Raw genomic sequence first — 12,156 nt, forward strand, 5'->3', positions numbered from 1 at the left:
ACGTTTGTTTCCTCGAGGCTCGAGAACGAGACGAGGGTCGGCCTCGACTCTCCTCGTCGAGATTTCGCGCCATTGTTCGATGTGACAATTTTATTTTGTTTTCGATGCCACGACGTATAAAAATTTCGGAAAGTTTTCGTAAAGATAAAGGGAGATGATTGTATACGTCGACGAAGATGAAATTGTATACATACGTAGACTGGTTTGAATCATTTCCATATTCTTTTTTTCTTTTTAGAACTTTCAAAAATGGAATTAACTTTCCGATAAATGAAAATAGGATAAATACAATTCACAGTTTTATATTTATATGGTGAATGAATGAAAAAAATATCACTCCTTCGTGTTCTAAGAATAATTCTTGAAATTCCAATAAATGGAGTGCTATTATATTTGGGGAAATCTCCGAAAGATTCTGGTAACTACGATTAATTTTGATCGTAATTTCGACTACTAAAGCCATTCGGCTCTAATCCATATTTAAGTCAAAACCTAACCTCAAACCTTCCTGGGATTTAATCTATATAAACATAATCTTCCATCAATTCGAGTATTAAATCGAAAAGCCACCACCGAACGATTTGAAATCGTTACAATAACCTAACCTCACTTTCTTCGATTAACCGAAAGCAAAACACGAACGACGAAGACATTATTTTCAACTCTTGGACCGATCAAAAATAATTGGCGTTATTTAAATCGTTAAATCGGCCGATATTAAAACGGATCAAAGGTCCGAGCAGAGATTGTTGCAAGCTTTTTTTTCGTTGGAATTTAAAAAATTTACGAGGTAATAAAAAACGATCATTCCACGTTAATTATTCCGGGGAACGGATGGTAAACCCAGATTTCATGGCTTCGTCCATCAGAATCGAGGATTCTGCGCGAGGGAAGAGAGAGAGAAAAAAAAAGAAATTTCTCCGGATGAAGGAAGAGAGAGAGAGACAGAGAGAGAGAAGAATTTACGTTTTTCCTGTTTATAAATATAACATTTACGCGAATAACTACGGTCGAATCAAGTAGTCAACGACGCATGCAAAAATGTCCACGTTTTAGTTCGCAAAAAGAAACAGCGTTGGTTAAGTCGGAACAATTTTCGAGAGAATTGAAAATATTCAGCCAGAGGAAAAACACTTTTTTCTACCGAATTTTTGAAATTCATTTTAAATCGTTTGAATTTTTATAAGAGTGTTTTCTAAATTTTAACCTAAATATTCGTATTCCAATAGATAAAAAATTAATTTCATCCTTCTGGTACATGTGATTGAAGAAAGCTTCGACTTTCGATATCTTTCGACTAAGATCGATAAAGCGAAGAAGAACGATCTTCCATCAAAAAATCACACAATTAGAGTTAACAGTTTTAATTGCAATTTATTAATCTATTCGCGTAACTTTGCGTTATTTGTTTTTCATTTATCTTTTATTTTAGTTTCTTTCATGTAAGTTTCACGCTTTAGTTGTCGGTTAGTTCTAGTGTTATATAACATGTATACTTTACGACTTTCAAACTCGAATTAGCACGTACTTTCACGATATGCGTGAACGCCAACTTCGATACAGATAAAATTAAAAATTACGAAATTCTTATGAAAAAAAAAAAAAACTTTCTTGTAATAATACATTAAATAAATATGTATTCAGAATCGTTGTAACGATAAAAACATTATTAATATTCGAAAACGTATAAAAATATTCATAAAATAAACTTCGAGAGGGATGGATCGATCTTTTTAAAATTATTAAAAGAGTTCTTTGTCCCAAACCTGCCGCCTGATACGATTTTCTCGGAATAAAACTCGTCAATCCCTGCCACAAACCTTTAGAATGCAATTTTAAGATTTCTATAAGATTTGTATTAATATTCAAGAGTTTAAATCAGAAATTTTGTTGCGATTCATTACAATAATTTTTATATTACTATTGAGAAAAGAGAGGGAAACGAGGAAAGAATAATACAAAGCTGGAAGAACCAACGAATGATACACATTTTCCAATCGAAAGAGATATCAAACTGCGACCCGTTGATAGGGAATATTGATGACACCTTGTCATTATTTCCGAATGAAAAGAACTTCCAATCCTGTGTCCGTTCGTATTCCAAACCTATTGAAATCGACTGAGGATCGTTCCATTAACGGACATCGTAAATCCACGTTGACACGACGCAGCTTCCAGGATCGGTCACCTCTTCAACCGTTTCTCCCTCTTTAATACCTTTCGACCAAGTTTTACGAACGATCAACTCTCTATTGTAAAAAAAAAATCGAAAGTAATAAAACTAGTAATAGTGGCGTCACGGTATCTAAAAAAAAAAAGAAAAAAAAAGTAGAACGAAGTGATTCAAATTGATTGAATTCTTCACCTTTATATCGAAAACATTATTGGAGTATAAATAATTGGATATCTAAACACCTGGTACGAATCAAAATGATCGAGTAATGCATTGTTGGCTTGCAATCGACTAAGCGAGGATTAAAGTGGCTCAGAAATTGATGAATCGCATAGAAACATGTACTAAACTTGGGAATAAAGAGGTTAGAAACTAGACACGCCTTCTCTTTTGAAATTACTCTATTAAAATTTATTAATGGAATTAAATTCTTGTAAGAAGTTATTAATAGTATCTATCAACGATCTTAAATTATTACATTAATTAACTTTAATATCCCTCCTCTGTATCGCTAAATTCATCTCTCTGTATTTCTAAAATACGGAAACATAGATTTACAGGATTTATTCATTGACCGATTTAAAGATTAAAGTTTATTTCTTTTCTGGTAACGAGACATTCGTCTTCCTTGAGATTTTCTCATCTTTTTTCCATAAGCGCACTCTATTCATTGAGTAATTCACATTATGATATATAAATTTGATTTATTTTGTAAATTTTTATTCAATTTGAAAACTAAAATAAAGTCATAAAGCATTCATCTTCCTTGAAAAAAAAATTCAAAGAGTTCTGAATCTTCCAAATTCTTTCTGACACTCATAACAAAATATCCAATAGGATTTATTCATTGATTCAAATTAAAATTTATTCCTGTATTCCTATTTCTGTTCAACTTCGAGATTGTCATCAAATATTTATCTTCTTTAAGAAAAAATTCTAATCTTAGAGATATTTCTAACCAAATTTATTTTTCTAAATTTTTATTCTAAACTGTCAATGAACTACTCATCTTTCTTGAAAAGAAAAAAAGAAAAAAGATTCGTGAACTTCAAGATTTCTTTTTCCTCAATTACATCGATTGCTCCATCAAAACCAACAACTATCCCAAGCAACAACAGAACGCTCAATGTTCTCTTTTCTTCTCTAACAAATGAAAAACCGATGCCCGACAGGCATAGAACACGAGGGGTGACCATCGAACACGTAAGAAAAGGAAACTGGCCACGACAAATCGAATTATTCTTAGCGAGGGGTTGGAAAGACTAACAGAAGCTTACAGGGGGAGAACACATAAACAGAGCAGATCGTTAACGCCGGTTATGGACCTTCCTGGTTTCCCGGCCATTAGGCGTCGTCGTTTTTGTTCCCGCAACTTCTATTTTATCGTACAATCGTAAACGTATTAATAAATAATAAGGAAGATTCTACAAACTCTGCGTTATGAATTTGCCTTTTCCACACGTCTATAATTCCATTTTCTCTTTCCCTCTTTCTCGTTGTCACGTTCATTTACGACGAGATGTTAAGTTGGACGATATTAAATATTAAGACGACGAATAGAATATTAAACATTTTGTTATGGAAAGAGATAATGCAAGAGATAGGTACTCTTGTACCTTACATCTTCTTACTTTATCTTTTAGACGATAAATTTTTTTGCAAATGTTACAATTTTTTTCTAAATTAATGATTATTTATAATTTATAAATAGAATGATAACAGAATATTATAGTTTGTAAATAAAAAATTTAATAGGTTTTTGAATCAAGCACAATTTTAAGAATGCTTGATCCAACAAAAGTGAAGTTTGTAAAAATTAAAATTAAAAATTGAAAGATACCTTCAATTATTGATGGTCCCGTTTATAACATAAATCTGGAAATTTCAAACAGAATGCAATGTAGCACAATTCCAAAATAGATCCCCAATACTTGTCACTTCTCAACCGTTTTATTCACCATTTCGTTGTACCAAAGCTCGCACTACAAGATTAAAATTTTATAGGTTATGTACTACATGGTAACGAATCTTTTCGCACATAACGATAATTTATACCATGAATGATCGACCAGGCTGAATGAGGCGCATATATACATATACACAAAGCAAGCATTGGTTAAAATAAACGTAATGCATGCTATGTACGCGGAGGCAACGGTTTGCACGATTGTTTCATCCCAAAAATGATATTCACGGCCCGCCACGCCGGCAGCTCGTAAAAGGACTTATCTTCCTCTCTTGCATGCTTCTACTATTTCTCTATTCTCTATTTCTGTCCTCTTCTACACTTAACCATGCCTCGTCCTTTTCTCCAAAGCTCGACTGTCGTACTTTTTTAACAAGAGAAACAACGTAGGTAAGATTTACCCTGAAAATACATCGCGGTCCCGACATCATGCAATTAAACATGAGTACTTCGGGGAAGAGGGGGTATGGAAAGAAAAAACTATAGAGCAGTAGATGGCGCAGAGAAAAATCTATTGTCGGTATTGTCGGAACGATGGCTAAATAATCGACACTTTGTCGATGACAAGTGTAAATATCTAGTCTCTGGTCTCTTGTAAAAGCCGAAAATTATTTTTTCTTTCGTTCACTTTGAGTTTTATACTAAAATTAATTTACATTCGAATTGAAAAGTAGATAATTTAAGTTAGAATAATTTCTGTTTCGATTCATTTGATCACAATGAACAAAATTTAATATAAATATAGATGTAGAGGTTAAGTTAAATTTATTTAAATCGATTATTTAATCGATGAATTAGATTTTATTTATTATTTCTCGAGAAAGAATTAGATGTAATATTTTATTCTAATTTTATTCTAATTGCAAAATTAATTTAATTGTAAATATAAATTAGATATTGTTATCGCACATAATTTAGATACGACAATCGTAGCGATTATTCGAGGAATGTAATCAGGTCAGGTTAGGTCTATGACATAAAATTCCACGATCAACCTTCGGGGAAACGTTTCACGCGATTTTTCGTCGCGTAAGGGAACAAACGACCAAGTAATCGATACCGACGACGCCTTCGAGTGCTCTTCATTAATGCATAATACGAGGAGGCGCGCGATACGATTTCGAACGAGTATAAGTGAGATTCTCCCTATGGAGTTAACCCTGATGCGAGGACAACGAAATCCGACAACTTTCTCGCAACATCGAAATTCAAACTTCCATTGAAATTCATTTCAATACCGACTCTCTCCTTTTCTATAATTTATTATACAAAATAAAATTATTACGTAGAGTTCCTTCTTAATAATAGACTGCATAATATAATTTATGTATTTAAAAGTATGTCGAAATATGCATATAAAATAGAATATAAAATATATGTGATGTATGCAAAATCATGTGCAATATAATATGTTACGAATAATAAGAATAATAAAAATATTCTATGATAATGCACAGCTTTATTATTGAAGCATTTTCATTATAATTTAACTTCTCACAAAACTATAATTTTTCTCTATATTTACTGTACTTAGTCGTACATCATTATTGATTCAAGTTAATTTATAATTTATTTATAATTCGACATGATATGTGCCATAAAAATATATTTAAATTTACTTTAATAAAATTGATTTAATTTTAATTTAACATGATCATTTAAAATGTTATTGATTCATAAGTGATTTATAAGTACTTTAAATTTTTTTCCCTGAAATTTTCATTTGATCAAAAATTTAATTTAAATTGTTACAAACTGATGTCTCTACGATATCAATTAAGAATTAAATACCGAATCGACACAAATTCTGGCGAGAAATCGTGACGTGGAGTGAGGTTAGGTTCAACAGGTGCATAAATCAGCAAAGATTCCTAGTGTAGTTACCTCTGTTCCGTTGACGATAAGATCTCCTCTGCTTCTGGCCAAGGTTCGCCTGTACCAGTGCCAGCAGGAGTAAAAGGATCACGAGGAATCTTCTCGCCGGAAGTTCCATTTCACTCTCGACTATCGTTTACTAGCGTCTCATTTGCAGCGCAACAAAGACCTTTAAACGATTTTTCCTTCTTTCTTCACTCGATTGAGCTCTTCACAGTTACAGGACGGAACTATTTCACCAACTGAATTTAATTTTCCGAATTAATCGATCAAAGGCCACGACTGGGGTAGTAATACCTTCTTCGAGGTTGTGGAGGATTCTGGATCTGGTAAAGTTGAAATTTTGATTGGTTCAACACTTCAAGTAGTGTTAATTTGTCTCACTTGAGGAAAAGACGTTAAGTCTTTTGCCATAATGGTGGAATGAAGTACGTGAAATGTAATCGAAATAAGAAATTCCTCTTAAACTATATTTAACGATGTTAAAAATTTAATTATTATCTGATTAATAACGACTATGGTTTCGCGATGATGGACCTCTTATTATTTTGTTCAATACAATGAAAATAATTCAGTATTTTTCTAAAATATAAAAATAAAATAAATATAAATTTTGTTGTTAATTCGTCTCACTTGAGAAGAAGGTGTTAAGTCTTTTGCTATGGTGAAATGATACATGAAATGTAATCACCATCGATAAGAAATTCTTCTTAGACAGATAAAATATAAATGTGCCTGATTAATGAGAATGATTTCACGATGATAGACTTCCTATTATTTTCTACACGATTCTAAAAATAATATATTGAAAATAACCCATTTTCTTAAAAATCAACGTAAATTTTATTAACAACAAGTTCAAATCTTTCGTGAATTCCATACACGAAACCAATCAAAGTAACGCGGCGAAAACAAATCAACACACACGTGTGCGTGTACAAAAAAAAAAAAAAAAGAAAAAAACATCGATCTCGCGATGCGTAGATGTAAAAAAAGAAAAAAAAAAAAGAAATGCAAAAAAAAAGCACCCGCATATTCCCGATATTTACAAAAAAAAAAAACAAATAACCAAAGAAAGAAGAAGAAAAAAAATCTAAAATTCGTCAATTCGACGATCTAGGTACTCCATCTATCCATCCATCCTCGAAGAAAACGATTCGAGGTGGCGACAAAACTAATCGAACTAAAGAAGCTCCCAAAAGAAGAACTCCGGGAAACCACAGGCAAGAAGAGACAAAGAAGGAGCACGATGATCGCCAAGTCCTTCGACAAGGGTGCATCCGAGGTCGATGAAGATTCCTTCGCCATCGATCCCACCCCGATTAATCACCCGTGCTCGTGAAGAAAAGAGAGAGGGGAGAGGAGGAGGAGAGAGAGAAAGAGAAACAGAGAATTCGAAGGCGGAAGAGTACTCGAAACCGGGAAGAACCGAGCTGGTTCTCGTTAGTTACACGAGCTTTTTTCCACTTTGGGGGAGGAGAAGGAGGGAGGGGAGGGGAGGTCCGACAATTCGGTTTTTGTTTTCGCGGGATTACCAGCACCGTGGAAACTGGGAGGATTGACGGAGGAGGAGGAGGAGGAGGAGGAAAGGAAAAGCGCGCGACGGTTCGCGGCAGAAAGGCAAGGAAATTGTGCAGCGAGCAAAGCACAATGGTTCCGCTGTGGCGCGGCGACACGCTGTGTTTTTCAATTATTTTTAATTATTTTCTGAAAGCCGCGACCGCGTTTGATGCACACTCTCCCTCCCCTCTGTTAACCCCCCCTTCCACCCCCTCACCCTATCGATCCCTCTCGCTTTTCCACGTCCAATTTAAAAAACACCACGTCCACTACCATCCCACCCCTACCTTCCGCCCCGTCATCATCACCGTCTTTTACCCCCACCGTCTCTCCCCCTCCTTCCCCCTTTGTTTCTCGCTTTTTTCCTCGTTTCTGTTCTCTTTTCATTTCTTCCTTTCTCCTTTCTTCCGCCACTGGATGTGTCACCGATGACCGGACAAAGAGAAGAATTCGAGGAAGAGAGAGAGAGAGAGAGAGAGGGAGAGAGAGAGAGAGAGAAGGAGAAATAAAGAGAGGGAAGGGGAGGGGGATTTGAGGCTCTAGCTTTGTCATCGCGGAGCGAGAAAGATGGAAATAATTGGAGGAATGCACCGGGTTGAATACCGTGGAGGAGAATGGAATCGGGATATATCGGGGCGAGTTTCTTTGACGCTGGATTTTTAATATTTTTTGGAAATGAACAGGTGATCGAAGAGACGCGATTTTTCGAAGTAGTAGGGATATATCGTAAGAAGAAATTTTGGAATTTTCGTTATAAATATCTTCTCTGCAAAAAGATGACATGTGATGGTAACGATATATCTTTCTTTATTTATATGGGAATCATTGTTGGTCTAAATCATTCGTAAATAAAGTTTTCTTCGCATCTTTCGACGCGAAAGAATTTTACATTTAATTTCGATAATCCGCTGGTTATCGTAGAAATAAAAAAACGAATGAAACAAGTGAAATGTAGTCAAGAGAGCGAGGAAGAAGAAGATTAATCAGAGATATCGTATTTCTTCCGGGAAAAAAATATCCAAACATTGGAAAAATATTACTTACGCGACCTTTTGTGATCTTGATATTGCATTAATCGATGAATTTTTTCATTACCAACTTTATTATATAAACGAATCAAAATATTATACTTATTATTACATAATTACAATAATTATCTTCTCTAAGAACGTACTTGTTTTCAAAACACTCAATAGAAATAATTCAATAGAATAATCCATCATTGTGAAATCAAAGATCCCTCCTCCCTGCATACATCCTACATACGTCGCACAAAAATATAAAAAACTTTCGAAATACTTCCGAAAAATCCATAAATCGACTCGAGGATTTACCATCTCCAAACTTAGAACACTCCACCGTGAATATTGAAAATTTTTTTTAAGATACATTCCAAATAAAAACACACTTCACCGTGCTCCAGAAATATCTTCGAGTCCAGAATCCTCCAGAAGAAGGTCGGTGGTCCCTCGATCGGATCCTCGAGCGAATTCTCCCTCCCTCCCTTCCCCTCTCGTGGCGCAAGAGATAAGAGGGAAGCCGGTCTCGCGGTAAATTTTATCTCTGGGAACGGAGGATTCGCGTGGAAAAGTGAAAAGTAATGGGATACGCACGTTTCTCGATGCAGACGCCGCGCTGGTTCGAGGCTCTGACAGACTGGCAAACTGCTAGTCGCCATCAACCGGACCAACAACAGACCACCCCACCTTCGCTGTCAACAAGCGTGGGAGGCACTAAGCTACTTTGAATTTTTTTCCTTTTTTAGTTTTTTTCTTTTTCCTATTTCTCTCTCAAGTTAACGTTGCGAGTAAACGTTTCTTCTGGTCGAATATGATCGTCGAATAGGGAGTTTTGAATTTTGACGAATCGAGAAAAAGTGAAAAGTTTTCTTTTCTTTTAATTAATTTTGGGAAGGGGATGAAAATCGTTGAAAGATATTTTCAAAGGAGTATTTTGTTGAGAAAAATTTGTAGTCGAAAAAAGTAATTTCTTTTTTTGTTGCTGGTATTAAATGAAAAAAAAAATTGATGATAAATCTGTAATTATCGGCTATCATAACAGTTCCATTTAATCAAATCCATTTCGAGATCATAAAAACAAATTTGTATGAATCAATCGTGATCTCCAAATGAAAATTTATTTATTTTAATATTTTATTATTTTATATTATTAAATATATCGAAAGTTAAATGAAAATATGTGAATAGTATCAAAATTTTGAGAAAAAAGTATTGATTTAAAATAATAATCAATCTCTTATTTTTTTTAGAAGTTTAGAAAATTTTCTTTTTTTAGAAAAGAAATTTATTTGGAAAATTCGTTTTAATTAATGGAAAACTTTGATATATTGTCAGAATGTTTTTAAAAAGAAATACGGATTAAAATTTTTGAAGATTTATATGATTTAAGAGAAGATTCGGGAAATCGTAAGTAGCTCATTCTACGAATGAGCGTGGATTTGTGTAATTTGTGACAGTAAGTTGAAAGGATTTTGCTCTGGTTCCGTGATCGGCCGGTGCTTTAAGAGATTAGGAGCGACTTTTCCTCCGCCTCCGCGGAACTTGTAACGCGACACCGGTTTTGAACAGAACTATAAACGAGAAAAATACGAGAGTTAAAGAATTAGAATCGTTTCAAAATATTTCCATTCGAGCAGCTTAAACAGCTACCACGATGCACATATAAAACTGACTATAATGATATAAAAAAAAAAAAGAAAAAAAACAAATTTTTCATGCCATTTAAAACTCTCTCTTTTAATATTCGTTTCCACGAATTTCCGAAATATTTTAAAAATTAAAAAAAATTCTGGTTCGAAAATAAAAAGTTCAAATCAACTATCGAAGAATAATTTAAAAACGCTTCGAAGAGAAGTGAAAAATGAAAGAAGAAAAAAAAAACTTGATTCATAGAGGAGAATTCAGCTCGAGGATCGTCACCCAGGCCGCCCCGTTGGCGAGGATCGACGATTTACCGATCGAAAGTTGAAAAAGCGTGGCCGTTTATCTCTCGAAGGAACGAACGAACCGACCCGCTTCGATTCGAACGAGTGACTGGCGGACGCGTGCAAGGTGTCGCAGCCACGGCGGCTCTGCCGCATCGCAATTGCAAACGCACCGTTTGCCGCGCGAAAATTCATCCGCGCATGCGCACCAACGTAAGGAGAACCGCGCACGAGAAATTGAAAACCGTTCGATCGGTGGATTTTATCGGTGTCCGATACCTCGTTTCGAACGAATATTTTTCGCATCGATGATTATCAATTGAATCTTTCGTTTCGGAGACGACTCATAGAGAGAGAATTTAAAGATCGTCGAACGATCCGAGAATGAAAATCTATCGACAAGAAGTTAACCTCTTTTATTGCGCATGCGTAAAATTAATTATACGATAAACGATAAGTAAGGGAAATAAGGATTCAAATCTAGATCACTTATGGAGTAGAGAATTCGAAATTTAATTCCTTCGTGATTCGATCAAGATAAAATTCTCTTTGTATTTTGCTATAGAAAGATAAATACATCGAAGAATTTCACGATGTATCGAGATAGATGCATAATTATTTAATTACGAACTGTTAAAATTATTCGGTCTTATTATTTAAAATTAAATCTGAAATTTTTTTTCGCAATTGAACGAAATAAGACGATCTTAAAACGAATAATTTTAAAATATAAATTAATATTGGATTCAAGTATTTCCAAGCCATTTGAACTAAAATGAATTAATTTTGGATCACAAAATAACCGAAGTTAAACGAAATTTAAGATCCGATATTTTCGGATTCATCTACATGAATAAAAAATAAGATAATATTCTCCGGCCGATCTATTTAATTCTCTCCGAGGAAAGATGCCATCCCCTCCAGATCAGAATTCTAATTAACATGAGGCAAACGAGATTATTCTACAGGCTGATCCAATTTCCATCGTCATAAAGCATCCCAGGCTGAATGGACGGAGCATAAGAACACGTTTCGTTCGCGGATTATAAAAGTTTAAATAAAATAAGTTCAGAATCACGGTTCGTGCTTGGTGATATGACGGCGGTGGGAAAAAGGTGTTGCACCGTTGGTTCTGTGCCGTTTATTCGAACAAGGCTTTAGAGCTCGCATTTTCATACTAATAGACTTCTTCAACTTCCTCGACACCGGTGTAACCACTCCTCGAATTATCTTTTTTGTCAGTCGGAATGACGCGTGCCCGAGTCTCGAAAACTTACAACAAGAAATAGTTTCTACAATTTACAAACTCGACCCTCGAATCTTCGATGTACAACACGCTCGATGATTCGAATAAGTCTTAAAATGCATCGAGATTAAAAAAACTATTGTACAAGGGAGTCTTATACATTAATCCTCTCATAACATAACGAACCATGAATTTCTCATATTCAAACGCGAAAAAAGTCCATAATAACCAATCTTTTCTCTCTTTAAACATAGAGTTAGGAAAATTAAAAAATAATTTATATATTATATCAAGCTCTATTATTACTTCTTTCGTCGACATTCTAAGACATAATTCAAATCAAGATAAAATCTTTATACACGAAAACTTTCACACTTTCCCACCATATTTTA

At 34.5% G+C, this 12,156-nt stretch overlaps 1 protein-coding gene across 50 annotated transcripts in view; it reads right to left on the reverse strand.

Annotated features, from left to right (window-relative positions):
- Positions 1-12,156, reverse strand: part of LOC108001671 (basement membrane-specific heparan sulfate proteoglycan core protein) — a 149,834-nt gene that overhangs the window by 73,983 nt on the left and 63,695 nt on the right. For 4 of the 50 annotated variants that reach the window (XM_062078479.1, XM_062078480.1, XM_062078477.1 and 1 more), the window contains exons 1-2: positions 10,549-10,670; positions 6,024-6,256 (exon numbers count right to left, since the gene is read on the reverse strand). The exons of 40 other annotated variants lie outside the window; for them this stretch is intronic. In XM_062078479.1, coding sequence (XP_061934463.1) covers positions 6,024-6,132 — 109 coding nt within the window. In that variant the 5' untranslated portion in view covers positions 6,133-6,256; positions 10,549-10,670. Of the gene's footprint in view, positions 1-6,023; positions 6,257-9,187; positions 9,484-10,548; positions 10,671-12,156 lie in introns of those variants that run through there. 6 more of the 50 variants (XM_062078481.1, XM_062078449.1, XM_062078448.1 and 3 more) reach the window with 6 other exon arrangements.

This window comes from Apis cerana, linkage group LG8, assembly GCF_029169275.1.
Source record: "Apis cerana isolate GH-2021 linkage group LG8, AcerK_1.0, whole genome shotgun sequence".
Taxonomy (NCBI): domain Eukaryota; kingdom Metazoa; phylum Arthropoda; class Insecta; order Hymenoptera; family Apidae; genus Apis; species Apis cerana.